The sequence below is a fragment of the Callorhinus ursinus genome, unplaced genomic scaffold (genome assembly GCF_003265705.2).
Source record: "Callorhinus ursinus isolate GAN/ISIS: 27379988/994484 unplaced genomic scaffold, GSC_fseal_2.0 scaffold25, whole genome shotgun sequence".
In the NCBI taxonomy this organism is placed as follows: Eukaryota; Metazoa; Chordata; class Mammalia; order Carnivora; family Otariidae; genus Callorhinus; species Callorhinus ursinus.
In genome coordinates, this window is record NW_027397087.1 from 16,743,020 (window position 1) to 16,763,526 (window position 20,507).

The window sequence follows — 20,507 nt, forward strand, 5'->3', positions numbered from 1 at the left end:
TTTGGTCTGTTGGTATAATTGCTGTTATGTTTTGCTCTGCAGTTTTTCCTATGATGGCAGGTGGAAACAAAAATTACAGACCTCTGTGGACTTCCCGTTAGAAAATCTTGACTTGGCACAGTATGTTATTGGTCCAAAGAACAATTTAAAGAAATATAATTTGTTTTCTGTTTCAGTAAGTATCTTGAACTAATTTTCATATTTTGCTTAGAAAGAAAAAGTTTCAAGTGGTTCCTTACTATATAGGAAAATAAAGCTTTGAATTATTTAAAATATGTTGAATATGTTGATAATTTCATTTTGAACTGATTTTCAATCTCGTTTGGCACAGAATCACTACGGTGGGCTGGATGGAGGCCACTACACTGCCTATTGTAAAAATGCAGCAAGACAGCGGTGGTTTAAATTCGATGATCATGAAGTTTCTGATATCTCTGTTTCTTCCGTGAAGTCTTCGGCAGCTTATATCCTCTTTTATACTTCATTGGGACCACGAGCAACTGACGTAGCCACATAAGGAGAAGTAGGTTATAAGCTAGTTATCTTTTAAGAGGCTGAGCAGCACAACTCTTGACATACTTACAAAGATACTGGATAGCTATAGCTGGCCCTTTAGAGGAATTCTAGGACAGTGGGAGCTGTGTTACTATCACCATATATTTTAGGTCAGTGCTATTATCGAAAAACTGACTAATATTTAACAAGTATCGCAGTAAGCACTCCTTACAGGTACCATTTATTTCCAAACCTTTATAGTTTACTCCAAAGTTAAAGTAATTAACTAGCTAAGCATTATTATTCTATAGCATTCTATTCTAAAAACCATTATATCCTTTCTTTTCCTTTTCAGTGTATGGCCTTTTCACATTTCTAAATCCCAGCTTGATCTATGAATACTCTAAAATGATGTAAAGCAGATAGGAATGTGTATATATTTATTGCACACTTGCACATCAAATCAATGTACATAGTATAATATGTGGTCCTTTTGTGAAGCCTAGAACTCAGAGGTTTGTTTTTCTTTTGGCCTATTCTGAGTAACTGCAGTGCTTTCTTAGGGAAATGACAGGGCAAAGCTATTTTTTTGTTGGCTTTGGGCTGTATTTGTGCACTAAATCTTTATTCTAAAAAAAAAATAAATGGAAATTTTTCTTTAATTTTTTAAAATGAGAATTTTCATTTACACCTACATTAAAATCTTAATGAGAAAAATAATTTAAAACCCTGTAAGTGTTCTGTCTTTAATTTTATATTAGCAAACCATTTTATACACACACACACACACACACACACACACTTTATCCTACTATATTGACTTAATATTTAGTTCATTTACCCTGTTGCATTAGGACCTGACTTTACTCTGCCTTCAACTTGATCCAAAACTGCACAGGATTCTCAGAGTTGGGAGTCAGAATTAAAATAGAAGGGGATAGGAATCAGACATGACTGCAAAGTGAACTGCATTAAGAACCACACCTTTACAAAATGATGTATTCAAAGAGATAGAGGAGCTTAGAATTTATTATTACCTCATGGACTTAGGTGCTATAGATGAAATAAATAAAAACTCTCCATATAAAAATAAGATTGTAAAAGGTGCTTCTGAAAGATGTCACCATTGGTGGACTGTCAGGGAGAGGATGAAAGGATGGGTTTTGAATTGTGAGGTTGGCAACCTTTCATGTTCTGCAGTTGGTCTAAGAGACTTATTAGAGTTCTTGGCTAAATTGATAAATATTTTAAATCATATTCTTAAGGTCACAGAGCCACTAAACAAAACTTACTTTGGTTTAGCTCCATGAAGCATCTTTGGAAAATAATTTGGTGGATATATGTAATTGAGATACTCTATGATAATTCACCTTAATAAACATTGAATTTTGAAGCCTGAAATTGATACATAATTTGCAGTGCTTTGAAGGCCCCCATTGATTAGAATTTCATTATTTTCATGCTGCCTTTTTTGGTAGGCCCAGACCTATCTTCTTTGGTAGAGCCTTATATAAAAGGGTACACAATATACCAGAAAGACTTAAAAATGTCAGTGATGCAAATAAGTTACAAGAGTTTAATGACAAAGCAAAACTTAAGTACCAGTTTCTGATTGCTTGTTTTGCAATTTTCAGGAAATAGCATTTTTCCTAGCTCTTGCATTTTCTTATAGAAAAGGGCTGGCAGCTATAGAACAGGAGATAGGCTGTAGCAGTTTGAACTGAAGTATCTGGAATCTCACTGATTCGTGTGTCATCAAAGCTATACCAGGCCTCGGTCACTGAGTTCTTGCAGAAAGCAGTGTAGTGGCCACCATCCAGGTCACCGAAGTGGTTCTAGGGGAAGAAGGAATGTCGGACTTAGTATTCACATGCAAATAATTCTGTTGGAACAAAAAAGGTAGGGCCAAGAATATTTTTCATAATTGTCCCTTACGCTAAGTTAAAAGGAAGTAGTAATATTGTTAAATCCTACATATGGCCTAACTGCTATATTATTTTTCATTCATTGAACTGCTTATATATTGGGCCCATTGACTATGTAAAGAGTCTGTGAACGAAATAGGATAGTATTTGGCAGCATCGAATATCATTGAATACTGAGCACCTGCTACACATAAAGATTAAAGGAAATTATAAAATAAGAAGAGTGCTCTTTCCTAAATGAGTTTACAGTTTAATTTTGAAGATAGGCTAAGGAGAGACATGAAAAAAAGACAGTTAACGTTGGGACAAGACGTTTAAACAACTGCATATTGCTGCAACACAATTTGAGGAGCTTGGGCAGCAACAACCCCCTTAGTCATGTAGCATCCAAAGAAGAACCTCTTCCATTCTCTTTTTCCTATGTCTTTCCTAACCCAGTAAAGGAATGTTTGAGACAGATGTTGGAGAACCCCACTTCTCAGAAGATGGACGGTGTAGAGCAGGGGTAACAAACCAGTTGCCCTTGGGCCAAATGCAGCCTGTTTTTGCATGGCCTGGGAGTTAAGAATGCATTTCATATTTTGTATGGTTGAAAAATAAAAGTATTTTGTGATGTGAAAATTATATAAAACTCAAATTTCAGTAAATAAAGTTTTATGGGAACACAGCCATGCTCATTCATTTTATGTTTCTCAGTGGCTGCTTGCACAACACAACAGTAAAGCTGAATAGTTGCAAAAGAGACCATATAGCCCATGAAGCCTAAAATATTTACTATCTGGCCTTTTACAGAGTAAGTTTGCTGACCCCTGGTATAGAGGAAAGAAGATGGATTTTTTTTTTTAAGGTTTTATTTATTTGTCAGGACAAGCAGGGGGTAGCGGCAGGGAGAGGAAGAATAGCAGGCTCGCCCCTGAGCAGAGAACCCAGTGCTGGGCTCCATCCCAGGATCCTGGGATCATGATCTCAGTTGAAGGCAGATGCTTAACTGAGCCACCCAGGCGTCCCAGGAGATGGATTTTTATAGTCAATTCTGACTGAATTCAGTTCTAATACTGCACAATGACCTTAAGGAAATTATTTTAACTTTCTGAGCTTTAATTTCCCCATCTATGAAAATGGGGTAATAAGACACATCTTATACAGCAGTTATCCGGTATCTTTGATATTATAGAACTAACACATAGGAGGTACTTACTAAATGTTCCCTTAGACCTTCATTTTCCCTACCTCTCACGTTACATGTTACAAAAATATCTCAAAGCTGACATTTAAAAGATCCAAGCTCTAGTCCTGGTCCTTGCCCTGTGACCTTAAGCTGACATGCTTCAGCTTCCTCATTTATAAAATGGTGCCCATGATAGTATGATGTAATTGGAGAAAAAGACATTGGGTGGATATGTTAGTATCCAGAAGACGAAGTATTCTTGTTCTGAATGGATCACACTAATCACAGCTGGAGTATTGTGTTCAGTTTGGATAACTTTATGTAAAAAAAATTTTTTTGACATAATAGAAGGTAAAGCATCTTTCTAGAATGAAATTTCAACAGTTAATGGCAGACAATTTGCATGAAAGCCTTGGGTACAAAACTAAGGAAAGCTGGATAAACTTGGTAAACACCCTTTGAAATGCATGGCTGATACTAAAAGATTTTATAGTGAGTGTAATCCCCAGGGACCAAAAATAGGAAATAAAAGAATAGCCAGATATGTGTTTGATACCATGACTGCCTGGGCATAAAGACAGTTCCTGGTCCCTGGAACCAGGGTGCCCGGATTTCAACGGTTCCACAAGCACAAGAGGTAGTCTTAGGTTTCTGCAAGGCGAGGCTTTGGATTGAGAGCCACACACATAGCCAGGATTCTTAAAGAGACTCACCCTCAGTAAAGAATAAATTAGTACTTGTCTTAGCTTATGCTCTTGGTGCAGAGACTAAGTCATTCCGGGAATTTGTTACCACAGACTTACTGGAGATTCAAAATTACACTACCTACATGGCCTCAGAAGCCTGTGAATTTATTCTGGGGGTTATTTTGAGAATTACTTGGGTGACATTTGGCAAAAGGAAAGAGAATTACATTCTGTTTCCAGATAGGGGTGCCTAATTCAGGCTGTATGGGATACATACATATAAAACCGCAATGATGTTCAGCTCGCAGTTCGGAATTACAGAACACACATGGAAACAACCTCCCATGAGTAAAAGTCAGAAGGCAATAAATGGCATGATTAACAACCCCTCCCGAGGACTTTAGATAATAGATTTACCAAATAAAGACTCCAAAAAAAAGCATGATTGATAGGGGCGCCTGGATGGCTCAGTCGTTGGGCGTCTGCCTTCAGCTCAGGTCATGATCCCAGGGTCCTGGGATCGAGCCCCACATCGGGCTCCCTGCTCAGCGGGAAGCCTGCTTCTCCCTCTCCCACTCCCCCTGCTTGTGTTCTCTCTCTCGCTGTGTCTCTCTCTGTCAAATAAATAAATAAATAAATAATCTTAAAAAAAAAAAAAAGGTGATAGACAAGGGTGCCTGGATGGCTGAGTCAGTTAAGTGGCTGCCTTCAGCTCAGGTCATGATCCCGGGATCCTGGGATTGAGCCCCCACATCGGGCTCCCTGCTCAGTGGGGAGCCTGCTTCTCCCTCTTCCTCAGCCTGCAGCTCCCCCTGCTTGTGCTGTCAAATAAATGAATGAAATCTTTAAAAAAATAAAATAATAAAGTGATAGATACTTGAGGAAGCTAACAAAAAACCAACGAGAACTTCCAGAAATGAAAAATACTTAAAAATTCAGTATAAAAAAGTTGGTGTGGAAATTAAATAGTACATAGAATTGGCAAGACAATGAATAAACTATAAAAATGAAACTAAGGAAATTATCCTGAACACAGTAGTGATGAAAAATTGAAGAAGATTCAGGGGCGCCTGGGTGGCTCAGGCGGTTAAGCGCCTGCCTTCGGCTCAGGTATGATCCCAGGGTCCTGGGATCGAGCCCCACGTCAGGCTCCCTGCTCAGCAGAGAGCATGCTTCTTCCTCTCCCTCTCCCTGCTGTTCTGCCTACTTGTGCTCTCTCTCTCTGTCAAATAAATAAATAAAATCTTAAAAAAAAAAAAAATTGAAGAAGATTCAGTGTATGCTTAGAAGTTCTAAAAGAAAAGAGTATATTATAGGAGCAAGACCATATTAAAAGTGATAACGACTGGAAACTATTAAAAGTCATGAATTTTCAAATTTGGGAAATAAACCAAGGGTAAATAAAAATAATACTGCAGAACAACAAAAGCAAAGAGAAAAATCTTAAAAGCAACCAGAAAGAAAACCCACATTTCTGCAGAAACTTTGCAGGCCAGAAGGGATTGTCCTGATATCCTCAAAATGCTGAAAGGAAAAAACCTGCAGTGAAGAATACTCCACCCAGTAAGGTTATCATTCAGAAGTGAAAGGGAGATGAGGTGCTCACCTCGGCACTGCATATATTAAACACTGCAGCATGACAGAGAAGTTTAGCATGGCCTCTGCATGAGGATGACAGGCAAATTCATTAGAGTTTCCCCAAACAAAGGTGAAAGGAGTTCCTCCCCACTAAACCAGCCTTACAAGCAAGGTTAGAGACTTAAGTGAAAAAAGGCCATAAACTAGAAGAAAATTATGAAAGGAAAAATTTTCACAGGTAAAAAAGCAAACACACAGGAAAGGTAGTAGATCAGTCACTAAGCTAGAATAAAGGTTAAAACACGAAAGTAGTAAAAATTCTATTTAGATATAAATTATATCTACAAAAATTACTCAAGGAATATAAGAAAGATGTAAAATAGAACATGGATATACATAAAACTTGGAGGGGGGAGTAAAATGTGCTTTTAGAATGTGTTCAAACTTAACCATCACAACTTAATATAGACTGCTATATACAGGGGTGCCTGGGTGGCTCAGTCATTAAGCATCTGCCTTTGGCTCAGGTCATGGTCCCAGGGTCCTGGGATCGAGTCCCACATCGGGCTCCCTGCTCAGTGGGAAGCCTGCTTCTCCCTCTCCCTGCTTGTGTTTCCGCTCTTGTTATGTCTCTATCAAATAAATAAAATCTTAAAAAAAAAAAGACTGCTATATACATAGGATGTTATATATGAACCTCGTGGTAACCACAAACCAAAAACTTAGGATACACAAAAAATAAAGGAGTCCAAGCCTAACACTGAATAAAGTCAGAGAGCAAGAGAAGAAGAAAGGAATAGAGAGGAACTACAAAACAATCAGAAAGCAATTAAAAAAATAGCAGTAAGTACATACCTATTGACATTTCAAATGTAAATGCACTATATGATCCAATCAAAAGACGGCATGACTGAATGGATGAAAAATAAGCCCCATCTATAGGCTGCCTAACAAGAGTCTCACCTCAGACCTAAAGACACAGAATGGGGCGCTTGGCTCAGTCGGTATAGTGTGTGACTCTTGATCTCAAGGTTGTAGGTTTGAGCCCCATGTTGGGTGTAGAGATTACTTAAAAATAAAATCTAGGGGCACCTGGGTGGCTCAGTCTTTAAGCATCTGCTTTCAGCTCAGGTCATGGTCCCAGGGTCCTGGGATCGAGCCCCGCATCGGGCTCCTTGCTCAGCGGGGAGCGTGCTTCTCCCTCTCCCACTCCCCCAGCTTGTGTTCCCTCTCTCGCTATGTTGCTCTCTGTCAAATAAAATCTTCAATAAAAAAATAATAATAAATAAATCTAAAAAAATAAAAACTACTTAAAGTGAAGGGATGGAGAAAGATATTCCATGGAAATGAAAACAAAAAAGTCTGGCGTGGCAATACTTGTATCACACAAAGAGACAAGGAAGGGCTTTACCTAATAAGAGATTAATCCAACAAGAGGACATAACAATTGTCAATATCTATGTACCCAGTAGAGGAGCAACCAGATATATAAAGCAAACATTAAAGGGAGTCAGAGAAGATGGTGGATTGGAGGATCCTGAGCTCACCTTGACCCACAGACACAACAAGATAACAGCTACATCTATACAATGAACTCTGAAAATGACCTGAAGACAAGAAGAACAGACCCACCACAGTTAATCTAGAGAAGGCCACATCAAAAAGGGTAGGAGGTATGGAGACAACCGACCTCTGGCAGGACTTAACCACAAACAGGAGGGACACCACAAGCACAGAGAAGGGAGAGGATCAGACCCCACACCAGGCATCCCTAGCACTGGGGACCTGCCCTGGGAAGATGAGTTCCTAACATCTGGCTTTGAGAACCAGTGGGGATTCACTTTGGGAGCTTCAAAAATCAGTGGGACTTAATGCTAGGAAAGCCAGACGGAAATAGGAAACTGAGTCCTCACCCTTAAAGAACCAGAATAAAAAATAATTCAGCCAGGGAAGATCCGATCCAAGATGGTGATGTAGGAAGACGGAATTCATTTTCTCCACAGAACACACCAAATTACATCTATTATAAAGCAACTCCTCCTGAAGAACTGAGGGCCAACTGAACAGTTTTTGCACAACAGAAGAACAGCAAAAGAGAACAGCAAGAGAAATGGAGACCCATTAATGAAGGGTCTATGGGGAGGGATAGTACTGAGGGACCAGGAACAGATTCCTATCCTTGGACACAGGAAAAACAAAAACAAAAACAGCAGTTTAAGAGAGCAACCATCATGTAAAAGAGCCAGCCCTAAAACTCTGCCAAACAGCAGGGTTGTTGCGAGAACACTCTCCGGGTGGGAGGGGCTGATGGACACAATTTATGCTGCCTTCCACCCTGACAGCATAGACCAGTGCACATTTCAGGCACCCTAACAGGCCCGTCCCCAGGCCCAGCCCATACCAGCCCCAGCTGTCCCACCGAGGCGGCCAAAGCCAGTACACACTGGAACCCCCCCGGTTAAGCGCTCACAATAGCTCTAGTATTTATGCCAAGGTGACAGGCGCAAAGCATGCTGGAATATTCCAGGCCCACACAACTTCAGATAACAGTGAAGGGATCAATCCAACAAGAGGACACAATTGTAAATACCTATGCACCCAACAGTGAAGTATCTAAATATATAAAGCAAATATTGACATAAAGAGATAAATTGATAATAATACAATAATAGTAGAGAACCTTAAAACCCCACTTACATCAATGGATAGATCATCCAGGAAGAAAAAAAAACCAATAAGGAAACCATGTCTTTGAAACATTAGATGAGATGGACATAACAGATATATACAAACATACCATATAAAAACAGAATACACCGGGTGCCTGGGTGGCTCAGTTGGTTAAGCAACTGCCTTCGGCTCAGGTCATGATCCTGGAGTCCCGGGATCGAGTCCCACATCGGGCTCCCTGCTCAGCAGGGAGTCTGCTTCTCCCTCTGACCCTCTTCCCTCTCATGCTGTCTCTCATTCTCTCTCTCTCAAATAAATAAATAAAATCTTTAAAAAAAAACAAAAACAGAATACACCTTCAAGTACATACAGAATATTCTCCAGAATAGATCATATGATAGGCCACAAAAAAAGGCAGTAAATTTAAGAAGACTGAAACCATACCATGCATCTTTTCAGACTACAACAGTATAAAAATAGAAATCAATCACAAGAAAAAAACTGGAAAGAACACAAAACACGGGGAGGCTAATAAACATGATACTAAACAACCAATAGGTCAATGAAGCAATCAAAGAAGTTATAAAGAAAAAATACTTGAAAACACAAATGGTCCAAAATCTTTGGGATGCAGCAAAAGCAGTTCTAAGAGGGAAATTTATAGTAATACAGTCCTGCCTCAAGGAACAAGAAAAACCTCAAATAAACAACCTAACTTTACACCTAAAGGAACTAGAAAACAACAAATAAAACCCAAGGTTAGTAGAAGGAAGAAAATAGTAAAGATCAGAGCAGAAATAAAGGTATAGAGATTTTTTTTAATAGAAAAAAATTAATGAAACCAAGAGCTGGTTCCTTGAAAAGATAAAATTGATGAACCCTTATCCAGATTCGTCAAGAAAAAAAAAAAAAAAAAAGAACGGACCCAAATAAATAAAATGAGAAACGAAAGAAGAGGAGTACCAACCAACATGACAGAAACACAAAGGGTTATAAGAAAATATTATATGCCAACAAATTAGACAACCTAGAAGAAATGGATACATTCCTAGAAACATAATCTTCCAAAATTGAATCAGGAGGAAATAGAAAACCTGAAGAGACCAATCTCTAGTAACAGAAGTGACCCGGTGTTCAAAAATCTACCAAAGGGGCGTCTGGGTGGCTCAGTTGGTTGAACATCTGCCTTCAGCTCAGGTCGTGATCTCCAGGCCCTGCATCTGGCTCCCTGCTCAGCAGGAGTCTGCTTCTCTGCCTCCCCCCACCTCGCTTGTGCTTACATGCATGCTCTCGCTCAAATGAATAAATAAAATCTTCAAAAGAAACAAAAACAAACAAAAAAAACCTACCAAAAAATAAAAGTTCCAGACCAGATGGCTTCACAGGGGAATTCTGCCCAACATTTAAAGAAAGTAATACCCATTCTTCTCAAACTATTCCAAAAAAATAGAAGAGGAAGGAAAGCTTCCAAATTTATTCTATGAAGCCAGGATCATCCTGATACCAAAACCAAAGTCACCACAAAAATGCTATAGGCCAATATCCCTGAAAAACACAGAGGCAAAAATCCTCCACAAAAATAGCGCCTCGGTGGCTCAGTTGGTTAAGCATCTGCCTTCGGCTCAGGTCATGACCTGGGGGCCTGGGATCCAGTCCTGCATCAGGTTCCCTGTTCAGTGGGGAGCCTGCTTCTCCCTCTCCCTCTGCCCTTCCCCCGACCCCTCCAACACTTGTCCTTGCTTGCACTCTCATGCTCTCTCTCTCTCAAATAAGTAAATAAGATCTTTTTAAACAATCCTCCACAAAATATGAAACTGCTTTCAACTACACGTTAAAGGATTATTCACCATGCTCACTTCAACAGCACATATACTAAAATTGGAATGATAGAGATTAGCATGGCCCCTGCGTCAGAATGACATTCAAATTTGTGGCAATTTGTATACTGAAAAAAAAAATCATTCACCACAATCAAGTGGAATTTATTCTGGAGATGCAAGGATGGTTTAATATTTGCAAATCAATAAACAGGATACACTACATCAACAAAACAAAGCATAAAAATCACAGGATCACCTCCATAGATGCAGAAAAAGCATATGGCAAAGTACAACATCCATTCATTTTAAAGTCTCAATAAAGTGGGTTTAGAAGGAACATACCTCAATATAATAAAGGCCATATATGACAAATCCATAGCTAACATTCAATGGTGAAAAACAGAACTTTTCCTCTAAAATCAGGAACAAGAGAAGGATGCCCACTCTCACTTTTATTCAACATAATACTGGAAGTCCTAGCCATAGCAAGCAGACAACAAGAAGAAAGAAAAGAGGCATCCGTATTGGTAAAGAAGTTAAACTGTCACTATTTGCAGATGACATGGTACTATACATAGACCATCCTAATGACTCCACCAAAAAACTACTAAATGAATCCAGTAAAGTTACAGGATACAAAATTAATACCCAGAGGGCTGGGGAAATGGTGGAGTTAGAAGGACCCTAAGTTGGCCTCGTCCCACAGATCCATCTAGATAACACCCATATCAGCATAAATCACCCAGCAAACAACCCGAAGACTGCCAGGACAAACTCCACAACTCAAGACAGGAAAGAGGCCACATGGAAGGCAGGAAGGGTGAAGATGCGGTCTGGGAGCAAAGCAGATGGCACTGAGAAGGGCAGAAAACAGACCTTCACACTGGGGAGCCCATAAACGGGGAGGACGAATCTCTGAAATATTTGCCTTTGATAGTGACAGGGGCTGAATTTTGTGAGTACTTAACATCTGCAGGGCTTGCCTGGAATTTTAAAAAGCATCGGGCTTGGCCCTGGCAGAGACTGGAGAGCGTTAGGAAGCAGAGTCCCTGCCCTCTATAAAGAGACAGCGGGACAAACAGCCTGTGCAGATACTGTGTAGAATCAGCAGTTTGAAAAAGGCCTGGGGCAGTCGGGAGGGCAAGGGATTTGCTCATCTCGGAGTGTGGCCTGGAGAGGCAGGGATCACAGGGAGACCGCTCCAGGAAGAGAGGAGCTGGCAGGCGCAGTTTCCCTCCCCCGTGTCCCCCCCCCCACACACACCCGCATAAACAATGGCCGCCTGCAGGACAGAGCACAGCACCAACACTCCTAATGTGCTTGAATCAAGCCCCAACCCCCCCACGCTTGGGCAGATCTGTCCTTCCCAGGCCTGCTCACGTCAGTCCTGCATCCCCCAAAAGACCAGTACAAACCTGTTAGCACCACATCTCCTGAACTGCAGGTCTCGGGGGACATCACTTCCAGCAGTGGTGGGGCAGGTCTCCTTTTGCAAGCAGACCACCACACACCTCAGGGCCCACAACAGGCAAAGAGAGCCTCTGCAGACTACTGGACTGAAGGAAGGAGAGGCCATGATTCCACAGCAGAGCACACACAACAGACATAGGACACACTCCCTGATGCGCCAGGTCCTGGGGGATGGAACACTGTGCTGCGGGGCACTACAGGACCTCTTCTTCATAGAACTATTTCCATTAAGAACAAGAGAAGTAGCTGACTTCCCTAACACAGAATTAAATTAAACACAGACTTCCCTAACACAGAATTAAATTCCCTGACACAGAGAGACAAAATGAAGAGACAGAGAAACATCTCCCAAATGAAAGATCAGGACCAAACCACAGAAAGAGACCAAAGTGAAATGGATACAAGTGATATGCCTGATAAGAGAACTTAAGTAATGATCTCAAAGATACTCACTGGCCTTAAGAGTGGAGGGCATCAGTGAGACCCTTAACACAGAGATAAAAAACAAAAAAGGATATCAGTTAGTTCTTTGTTTTTACTCAAAAGGCATATCCCTTTTATAGTTTGTGCCTTCTGTGAGCAAAACTTTTTAGTATGTGTGTATATCCCTTTAATAATTGCAGCAGGTTAGGATTAGGAGTTCCCTACTTCCTCATTTTCTTATAGGTTTTAAATTTCCAACCTGTTAAGTGAATTTGCAGACCAAATTCCAAAGGAACTTTTTGTGTAGCTGGTTCTTGCAAAATGTGTTTGGTAAACAACCTCTTATGAGTGTTTTAGTATTTATTAAAAGGCTGACCATTTCCTACAGGAAAGTAAGAAAACAGGTTTTGTTTTATTACAACTTATATAAAGTTGTGTGACAGGGCATCTTCTTTGCTTCCAGGGATTGGGATGGGATCACTGGGGATTCAGATCCTGGCAGAACTGTCAGCTTTATTCTGACATAATTCTGAGGGTAAGATATGTAAATGATAAAATGATTTGGTTAGCATTTTAGCAACACTTCAAAGTGTTTTTGTTTATTTTCTAGACTAAATGTCAGATTGGTATGAAGTAAAAACATCTAATGGTTAATTTCCTGTTTGTGTTTTATGTTGTTAAATACCTTTTTTGTTGTTGTTGTTATTTAAGGAGATTTAAAAATCATTGTACTTTGGTCAGAAAAATAATAAATATATCTTATAAATATTAAAAAAAGAACAAGTCAGAGATGAAGAACACAATAAATGAAATTAAAAATACACTTGATGGCATAAATAGCATGCTAGATGAAGCAGAGGAACAAATTAATGATCTGGAAGGCAGAGTAATGGAAAGTAACCAAGCTGAGTAAAGGAGAGGAAAGAAAATTACTTAAATTGAGAATAGTCTCAGGGAACTCAGTGACTCCATCAAGCATAACAACATCCACATTATAGGGATCTCAGAAGAAACAGAGAGAAATAAGGGGGCCGAAAATTCATTTGAAGAAATAATAGCTGAAAACTTCCTTAATCTGGGGAAGGACATAGATTTCCAGGTCCAGGAGGCACAGAGATTCCCACCAAAATTCAATGCAAGGAAGTCCACACCAAGACACAAGGTAATTAAAATGGCAAAAAAGGGGCGCCTGGGTGGCTCACTTGGTTAAGCGACTGCCTTCGGCTCAGGTCATGATCCTGGAGTCCCAGGATCGAGTCCTGCATCGGGCTCCCTGCTCAGCAGTGAGTCTGCTTCTCCCTCTGACCCTCCCCTCTCTCATGCTCTCTCTATCTCATTCTCTCTCTCAAATAAACAAATAAAATCTTAAAAAAAAAGTAAAATAAAATGGCAAAAAAGTAGTGATAACAAGATTTTTTAAAGAAAAAGAAGACAGTTACATACAAGTGAAACCCCATAAGGCTGGAAGTGGATTTTTCAGCAGGAACTTTGACTATCTCATGTCACCCCCCTCTGGTGTGCAAAGTGCTGAAAAGGAAAATCTACAGGCAAGAATACTCTATCCAACAAGGCTATCATTCAAAAGAGGAGAGATAGAGTTTCTCAGACAAAAACTGAAGGAGTTCAGGACCACTAAACCAGCCCTACAAGAAATATTAAAGGGGACACTTTGAGTGGAAAGAAAGACCATCAGTGAGAGTATGAAAAGTAAAAAACACAAAAACAGTAAAAATAAATATTTCTGTAAATCAATCAAGGGACTCAAAATAAAAGGATGCAAAATATGACACCATATACCTAAAACATGGGGGGCAGAGAAGAATGGGATTAAACTAAGTGACCATCAACTTAATATAGACTGCTATTTACAGAAGATGTTATATACAAAACTAATGGTAACCATGAATCAAAAACAATGATTTATATGCAAAGAATAAAGAAAAAGGAACCCAAGTGTATCAAAGAAAGCCAACAAAACATGAAAGAGAGCAAGAAAGGATCAGAGAATACCTATAGAAACAACCACAAACCAAGTGACAAAATAGCAATAAATACATATCAATAATTACTTTGAATATAAATGGACTGAATGCTCCAGTCAAAAGACATGAGATGACAGTGTGGATTTAAAAAAAAAAAAAAAAAGACCCATCTATATGCTGCCTATAAATAGAGACTCATTTCAGACCAAGAGAGACCTGCAGATTGAAAGTGGCGGGGGCGGGGGGGGCGGTGGGATGCAGAAATATTTATCAGGCAAATGGATGCCAAAAGAAATCTGGGGTGGGGCGCCTGGGTGGCTCAGTCGGTTAAGCGGTTGCCTTCAGCTCAGGTCATGATCCCAGGGTCCTGGGATTGAGCCCCGCATCAGGCTCCCTGCTCAGTGGGGAGCCTGCTTCTCCCTCTCCTCCCTGCTCAGTGTTCTCACTCGCTATCTCTGTCTCTCGCTCTCAAATAAATAAATAAAATCTTTAAAAAAAATTAAAAAAAAAGAAATCTGGGGTAGCAGTACTTACATCAGACAAAATAGATTTTTTTAAAAATATTTTATTTATTTATTTATTTGAGAAAGTGAGAGAGCACACACAGAGGGAGAGAGAGAAGCAGACTCCCCACTGAGCAGGGAGCCCGATCCCAGGACCCTGAGATAATGACCTGAGCCAAAAGCAGATGCTTAGCCAACTGAGCCACCCAGGTGCCCCACAAAACAGACTTTAAAACAAAGACTGTAACAGGAGACAAAGAAGGACACTATATAAAAATAACGGGGACAATCCAACAAGAGGCTATAATAATTGTACATATTTATGCACCCAACATAGAAGCACCCAAATACATAAAACTGTTAATAACAAACATAAAGGAACTAATTGATAATAATATAATAATAGTAAAGTACTTTAACACCCTTCTTACATCAATGAACACATTATTTAAACAGAAAATCAACAAGAAAACAATGGCTTTGAATGATGACACAATGGACCAGATGGATTCTCCAGATACATTCAAACATTCCATCCTAAGACATCAGACTACACATTCTTTTCAAGTACACAAGGAACATTCTCCAGAATAGATCACATGTTAGGCCACAAAACAAGTCTCGACAAATTCAAGAAGATCAAAGCATACCATGCATCTTTTCTGACAACAACACTATCAAACTAGAAATAAACAAGAAAGACTCCGGAAAGAGCACAAATACATGGAAGTTAAATAATATGCTTGTACACACTGAGTGGGTCAACCAAGAAATCAAAGAAATAAAAAAATTACATGGAAACAAATGAAAATGAAAACACAATGGTCCAAAATCTTTGGGATGCAGCAAAAGCAGTTCTAAGAGGGAAGTTTATAGCAATACAGGGCTACCTCAAGAAGCAAGAAAAAGTTCAAAAACCTAACCTTAGGCCAAAAGTAGCTAGGAAAAGAAGAACAAGTACAACCCCAAAACAGCAGAAGGAAGGAAATAATAAAGATTAGAGCAGAAATAAATGATAAACTAAAAAAAACAATAGGACAGAACAATGAAACCAGGTGCTGATTCTTTGAAAAGATAACATAATTGATAAGCCTCTAGCAAGACTCATTGAAAAAAAGAACCAAATAAAGAAAATTACTAACAAAAGAGGAGAAATAACACCACAGAAATATAAACAATTGTAACAGAATATTATGAAAATCTATATGCCAACAAATTGGACAGCATAGAAGAAATGGATAAATATCTAGAAACATATAACCTACCAAAGCTAAAGAAGAAGAAATAGAAAATTTGAACAGATCCATCACCAGCAATGAAATTGAAGCAGTAAGCAAAAAACTCCCCAAAACCTGAAGTCCAGGACAAGATGGCTTCACAGGTGAATTCTACCAAACATGTAAAGAAGAGTTAATGTCATTCTTCTTGAACTAGTCCAAAAAATTCAAGAGGAAGGAAAATTTCTAAATTCATTCTATGAGACCAGTATCACCCTGATACCAAAATCAGATTAAAAACACACACACACACAAAGAGAACTACAGGCCAATATCTCTCATTAATATAGACCCCAAAATCCTCAACAAAATATTAACAAACCAAATCAAACAGCTTATTAAATAATTTACCACAAACAAGTGGGATTTATTTATTTTTTTAAGATTTTATTTATTTGACAGAGAGATAGAGAGCACAAGTAGGCAGAGCGGCAGGCAAAGGGAGAGGGAGAAGCAGGCTCTCCACTGAGCAGGGAGCCCGATGTGGGGCATCATCCCAGGATCCTGGGATCATGACCTGAGCTGAAGGCAGATGCTTAACCAACTGAGCCACCCAGGCACCCCACAAGTGGGATTTCATATTAGGATGCAAGGGCGGTTCAATATTTGCAAAAACAATCAATGTGATACATTTCATCAATAAGATAAATGAAAACTGTATGATCATTCCAATAGATATAGAAAAAGCATTTGACAAAGTACAATATTCATTCATGATAAAAACACTCTGCAAAGTAGGTCTAGAGGGAACAATAATCTTAACATAATAAATGCCATAAATGAAAACCCAGAGTCAGAATCATACTCAATGGGGACAACCTGAGAGCTTTTCCCCCTAAGATCAAGAACAAGACAAGAATGTCCACTCTCACCACTTTTATTCAACATAGTACTGGAAGTCCTAGCCACAGAAATTAGACAACATAAAGAAATAAAAGTCATCCAAATTTGTAAGGAAGAAGTAAAATTCTGTTTGCAGATGACATGTAGAAAACCCTAAACACTCAAAAAACTAAAGACCAAAAAAACTACTAGAACTGATAAATGATTTCAGTAAAGTTGCAGGATATAAAAATCAATGTAATCTGTTGCATTCCTATACACTAATAATGAGGCAGAATACAGTGAAATTAAGAAAACAATTCCATTTACAATTGCACCAGAACTATAAAATAGTAATAAACTTAACCAAAGAGGTGAAAGACCTGTACTCTGAAAACTATAAAACACTGATGAAAGAAATTCAAGACAATGCAAAGAAATGGAAAGACATTCCATGCTCATGGATTAGAAGAACAAATATTGTTAAAATGTCTATGTTACCTAGAATAAGCTATACATTCAATGCAATCCCTATCAAAATACCATCAACTTTTTTCACAGAGCTGGAAGAAATAATCCTAAAATTTGTATGGAAGCAGAAAAGACCCTGAATAGCCAAAGGAATGTTGAGAAAGAAAACCAAAGCTGGTGGCATCACAATCCCAGACTTCCAGCTCTATTACAAAGCTGTAATCATCAAGACAGTCTGGTACTGGCACAAAAACAGACACATAGATCAATGGAAGAGAATAAAGAACCCAGAAGTGGACCCTCAACTCTATGGTCAACTAATCTTTGACAAAACAGGAAAGAATATCCAATGGAAAAAAAAGAGTCTCTTCAACAAATGGTGTTGGGAAAATTGGACAGCCACATGCAGAAGAATGAAACCGGACCATTTCCTTACACCACACACAAAAATAGACTCCAAATGGCTGAAAGACCTAAATGTGAGACAGGAATCCATCAAAATCCTAGAGGAGAACACAGGCAGCAACCTCTGTGACCTCAGCTGCAGCAACTTCTTGCTGGACATGTCTCCAAAGGCAAGGAAACAAAGGTAAAAATGAACTATTGGGATTTCATCAAGATAAAAAGCTTTTGCACAGCAAAGGAAACAATAAACAAAACCAAAAGTCAACCAACAGAATGGAAGAAGATATTTGCAAATGACATAGCAGAGAAAGGGCTACTATCCAAAATCTATAAAGAACTTATCAAACTCAATACCCAAAGAACAAATAATCCAATCAAGAAATAGGCAGAAGACATGAACAGACATTTTCTGCAAAGACATCCAAATGGCCAAAAGACACATGAAAACGTGCTCAACATCACTCGGCATCAGGCAAATACAAATCAAAATCTCAATGAGATACCACCTCACACCAGTCAGAATGGCTAAAATTAACAAGTCAGGAAATGACAGATGTTGGCGGGGATGTGGAGAAAGGGGAACCCTCCTACACTGTTGGTGGGAATGCAAGCTGGTGCAACCACTCTGGAAAACAGTATGGAGGTTCCTCAAACAGGTGAAAATGAAAAAAAAAAAAGTTGAAAATGGAGCTACCCTACAATCCAGCAATTGCACTACTAGGGATTTACCCAAAGATACAGATGTAGTAAAATGAAGGGGCACCTGCACCCCAATGTTTATAGCAGCAATGTTCACAACAGCCAAACTATAGAAAGAGCCCAGATTGTCCATCAACAAAGGAATGAATAAAGAAGATGTGGCATAGAGATGGCTGGATGGCTTAGTCGGTTAGGCGGCTGCCTTTGGCTCAGGTCATGATCCCAGGGTCCTGGGATTGAGTCCCACATTGGGCTCCTTGCTCAGCAGGGAGCCTGCTTCTCCCTCTCCTTCTCTGCTCCCCCTGCTTCTGCTCTGACAAATAAATAAATAAAATCTTAAAAAAAGAGATACACACACACACACACACACACAATTGAATACTACTCAGCTATCAAAAAAATGAAATCTTGCCATTTGCAACAATGTGGATGGAACTAGAGGGTATTATGCTAAGCAAAATGAGTCAATCAGAGAAAGACAAGTAACACATGATCTCACTCATCTGTGGAATTTAAGAAACAAAACAGAGGATCATGGGGAAGAGAGGAAAAAAATAAAACAAGACGAAATCAGAGAGGGAGACAAACCATAAGAGACTCTTAATCATAGGAAACAAACTGAGGGTTGCTGGAGGGGAGAGGGTGGGGGGATGGGGTAACTGGGTGATGGACACTGAGGGCATGTGATATAATGAGCACTGGGTATTTTATAAGACTGATGAATCACTGACCTCTACCTCTGAAACTAATAATACATTACATGTTAATTAATTGAATTTAAATAAAAAAATTAAAAATAATGACCAAATAGTATTTATCCCAGCAATGCAAGTGTAGTAAAATTAGAAAATCTTTAAATGTAATTGACCATATTAACAGATTATAAAGGATTCAGGAAAACCATAGCATCTCAATTATTGTGGGGAAAAAAAGTTTAATGAAATTCAATACCTTTACAAACATGCACAAAACTGTTAGCAAAACCAGAATAGAAGGAACAATCCATACCCTGTTAAAGTGTAGGTACTAAAAAGCTACAGCAGGCATCATTGTTAATTGTTCTCTTTAAAATGAAGGAAAAAAAAGATTTCAACACAGTTCTTTCAACCATCAATTAGTCAAACAAACAACAGTAGAGATAGCTTTGAATAACACAGGTTTAACTTCCATGACATAAGGAAGCTGGATCCTAATAAATAGAAATACACAAGCCTCAACACATGTAAAAGAATTTGTTTTATACAGATCATAATCTTTTAACACAATAAAACTAGCAGTCAATGCAAAAAAGATATATAATACAAAAATAATATGGTTCAGGGAGCAGAGTGGGTCAGGTATTATAGGTGAGTTGATAGCTCATCTATAATGCTGGGTAATGGATGCATTAGAGTTCCTTATATTGTCCTATTTTGTGTTTAAAGGGTTCCATAATTAAAAAGGTGTTAGGCAGTGAAAATACTATCTAGAGAAATATCTGTAGTTTTAAATGCTTATATGTGAAACCACAGACTGAATGTTAATGAACTAAGCTCCCAGTTTAAAACAGTAAGAAAGAGAATGAACCCAAGAAAAGTGGAAAGAGATAACAAAATTAGAAGATTAAAGAACCAGAAAAGAAAGAATAAGGAGGATCAAAAAATCAAAAGTTGGTCCTTTGAAAAGACTTCAACAATATAGACAGTAATAAGATTGATCAAGAAAGAAATACAAAGCAATGGTGAGCACATAAAATCAGAAATGAAAAAAGGTACAGATATCTAAAGATTCAGCAGAAATTTTAAATTTTGGGGGGGCACCTCGGTGGCTCAGTCATTAAGCGTCTGCCTTCGGCTCAGGTCATGATCCCGGGGTCCTGGGATCAGGTCCCACATCGGGCTCCCTGCTCCGTGGGAAGCCTGCTTCTCCCTCTCCCACTCCCCCTGCTTGTGTTCCTGCTCTTGTTCTATCTGTCAAATAAATAAATAAAATCTTTTTTTAAAAAAAAGAAATTTTAAATTTTTTAATACCCTAAAAAAAGTTACGCTAGAAAACTGAACACTCTGATGAAATGGACAAATACTCAGAAAATTATAACTTATCAAACCGATGGAAGAAGAAAATACAAAGCCTG

The 20,507-nt window shown here is 38.9% G+C and overlaps 2 protein-coding genes and 2 non-coding genes across 6 annotated transcripts in view; 3 read left to right on the plus strand and 1 right to left on the minus strand.

The window, feature by feature from the left end:
- The window catches only part of USP8 (ubiquitin specific peptidase 8), a 73,461-nt gene extending 70,374 nt beyond the window's left edge, over positions 1-3,087 (plus strand). For 2 of the 3 annotated variants that reach the window (XM_025883695.2, XM_025883696.2), the window contains 2 exons: positions 43-175; positions 332-1,157. In XM_025883695.2, the coding sequence (XP_025739480.1) occupies positions 43-175; positions 332-517 (319 nt within the window). In that variant the 3' untranslated portion in view covers positions 518-1,157. Of the gene's footprint in view, positions 1-42; positions 176-331; positions 1,158-2,858 lie in introns of those variants that run through there. The other variant, XM_073876980.1, reaches the window with a different exon arrangement.
- USP50 (ubiquitin specific peptidase 50) overlaps positions 2,058-20,507 on the minus strand; it is a 34,243-nt gene continuing 15,793 nt past the window's right edge. Inside the window, exon 7 of the mRNA XM_025883697.2 lies at positions 2,058-2,330. Coding sequence (XP_025739482.1) covers positions 2,145-2,330 — 186 coding nt within the window. The 3' untranslated portion in view covers positions 2,058-2,144. The remainder of the gene's footprint in view (positions 2,331-20,507) is intronic.
- LOC112833524 (U6 spliceosomal RNA) lies at positions 5,873-5,980 on the plus strand. Its single transcript, XR_003210668.1, has one exon. It is a non-coding gene; the product is annotated as a U6 spliceosomal RNA (small nuclear RNA).
- LOC112833517 (U6 spliceosomal RNA) lies at positions 10,371-10,472 on the plus strand. Its single transcript, XR_003210666.1, has one exon. It is a non-coding gene; the product is annotated as a U6 spliceosomal RNA (small nuclear RNA).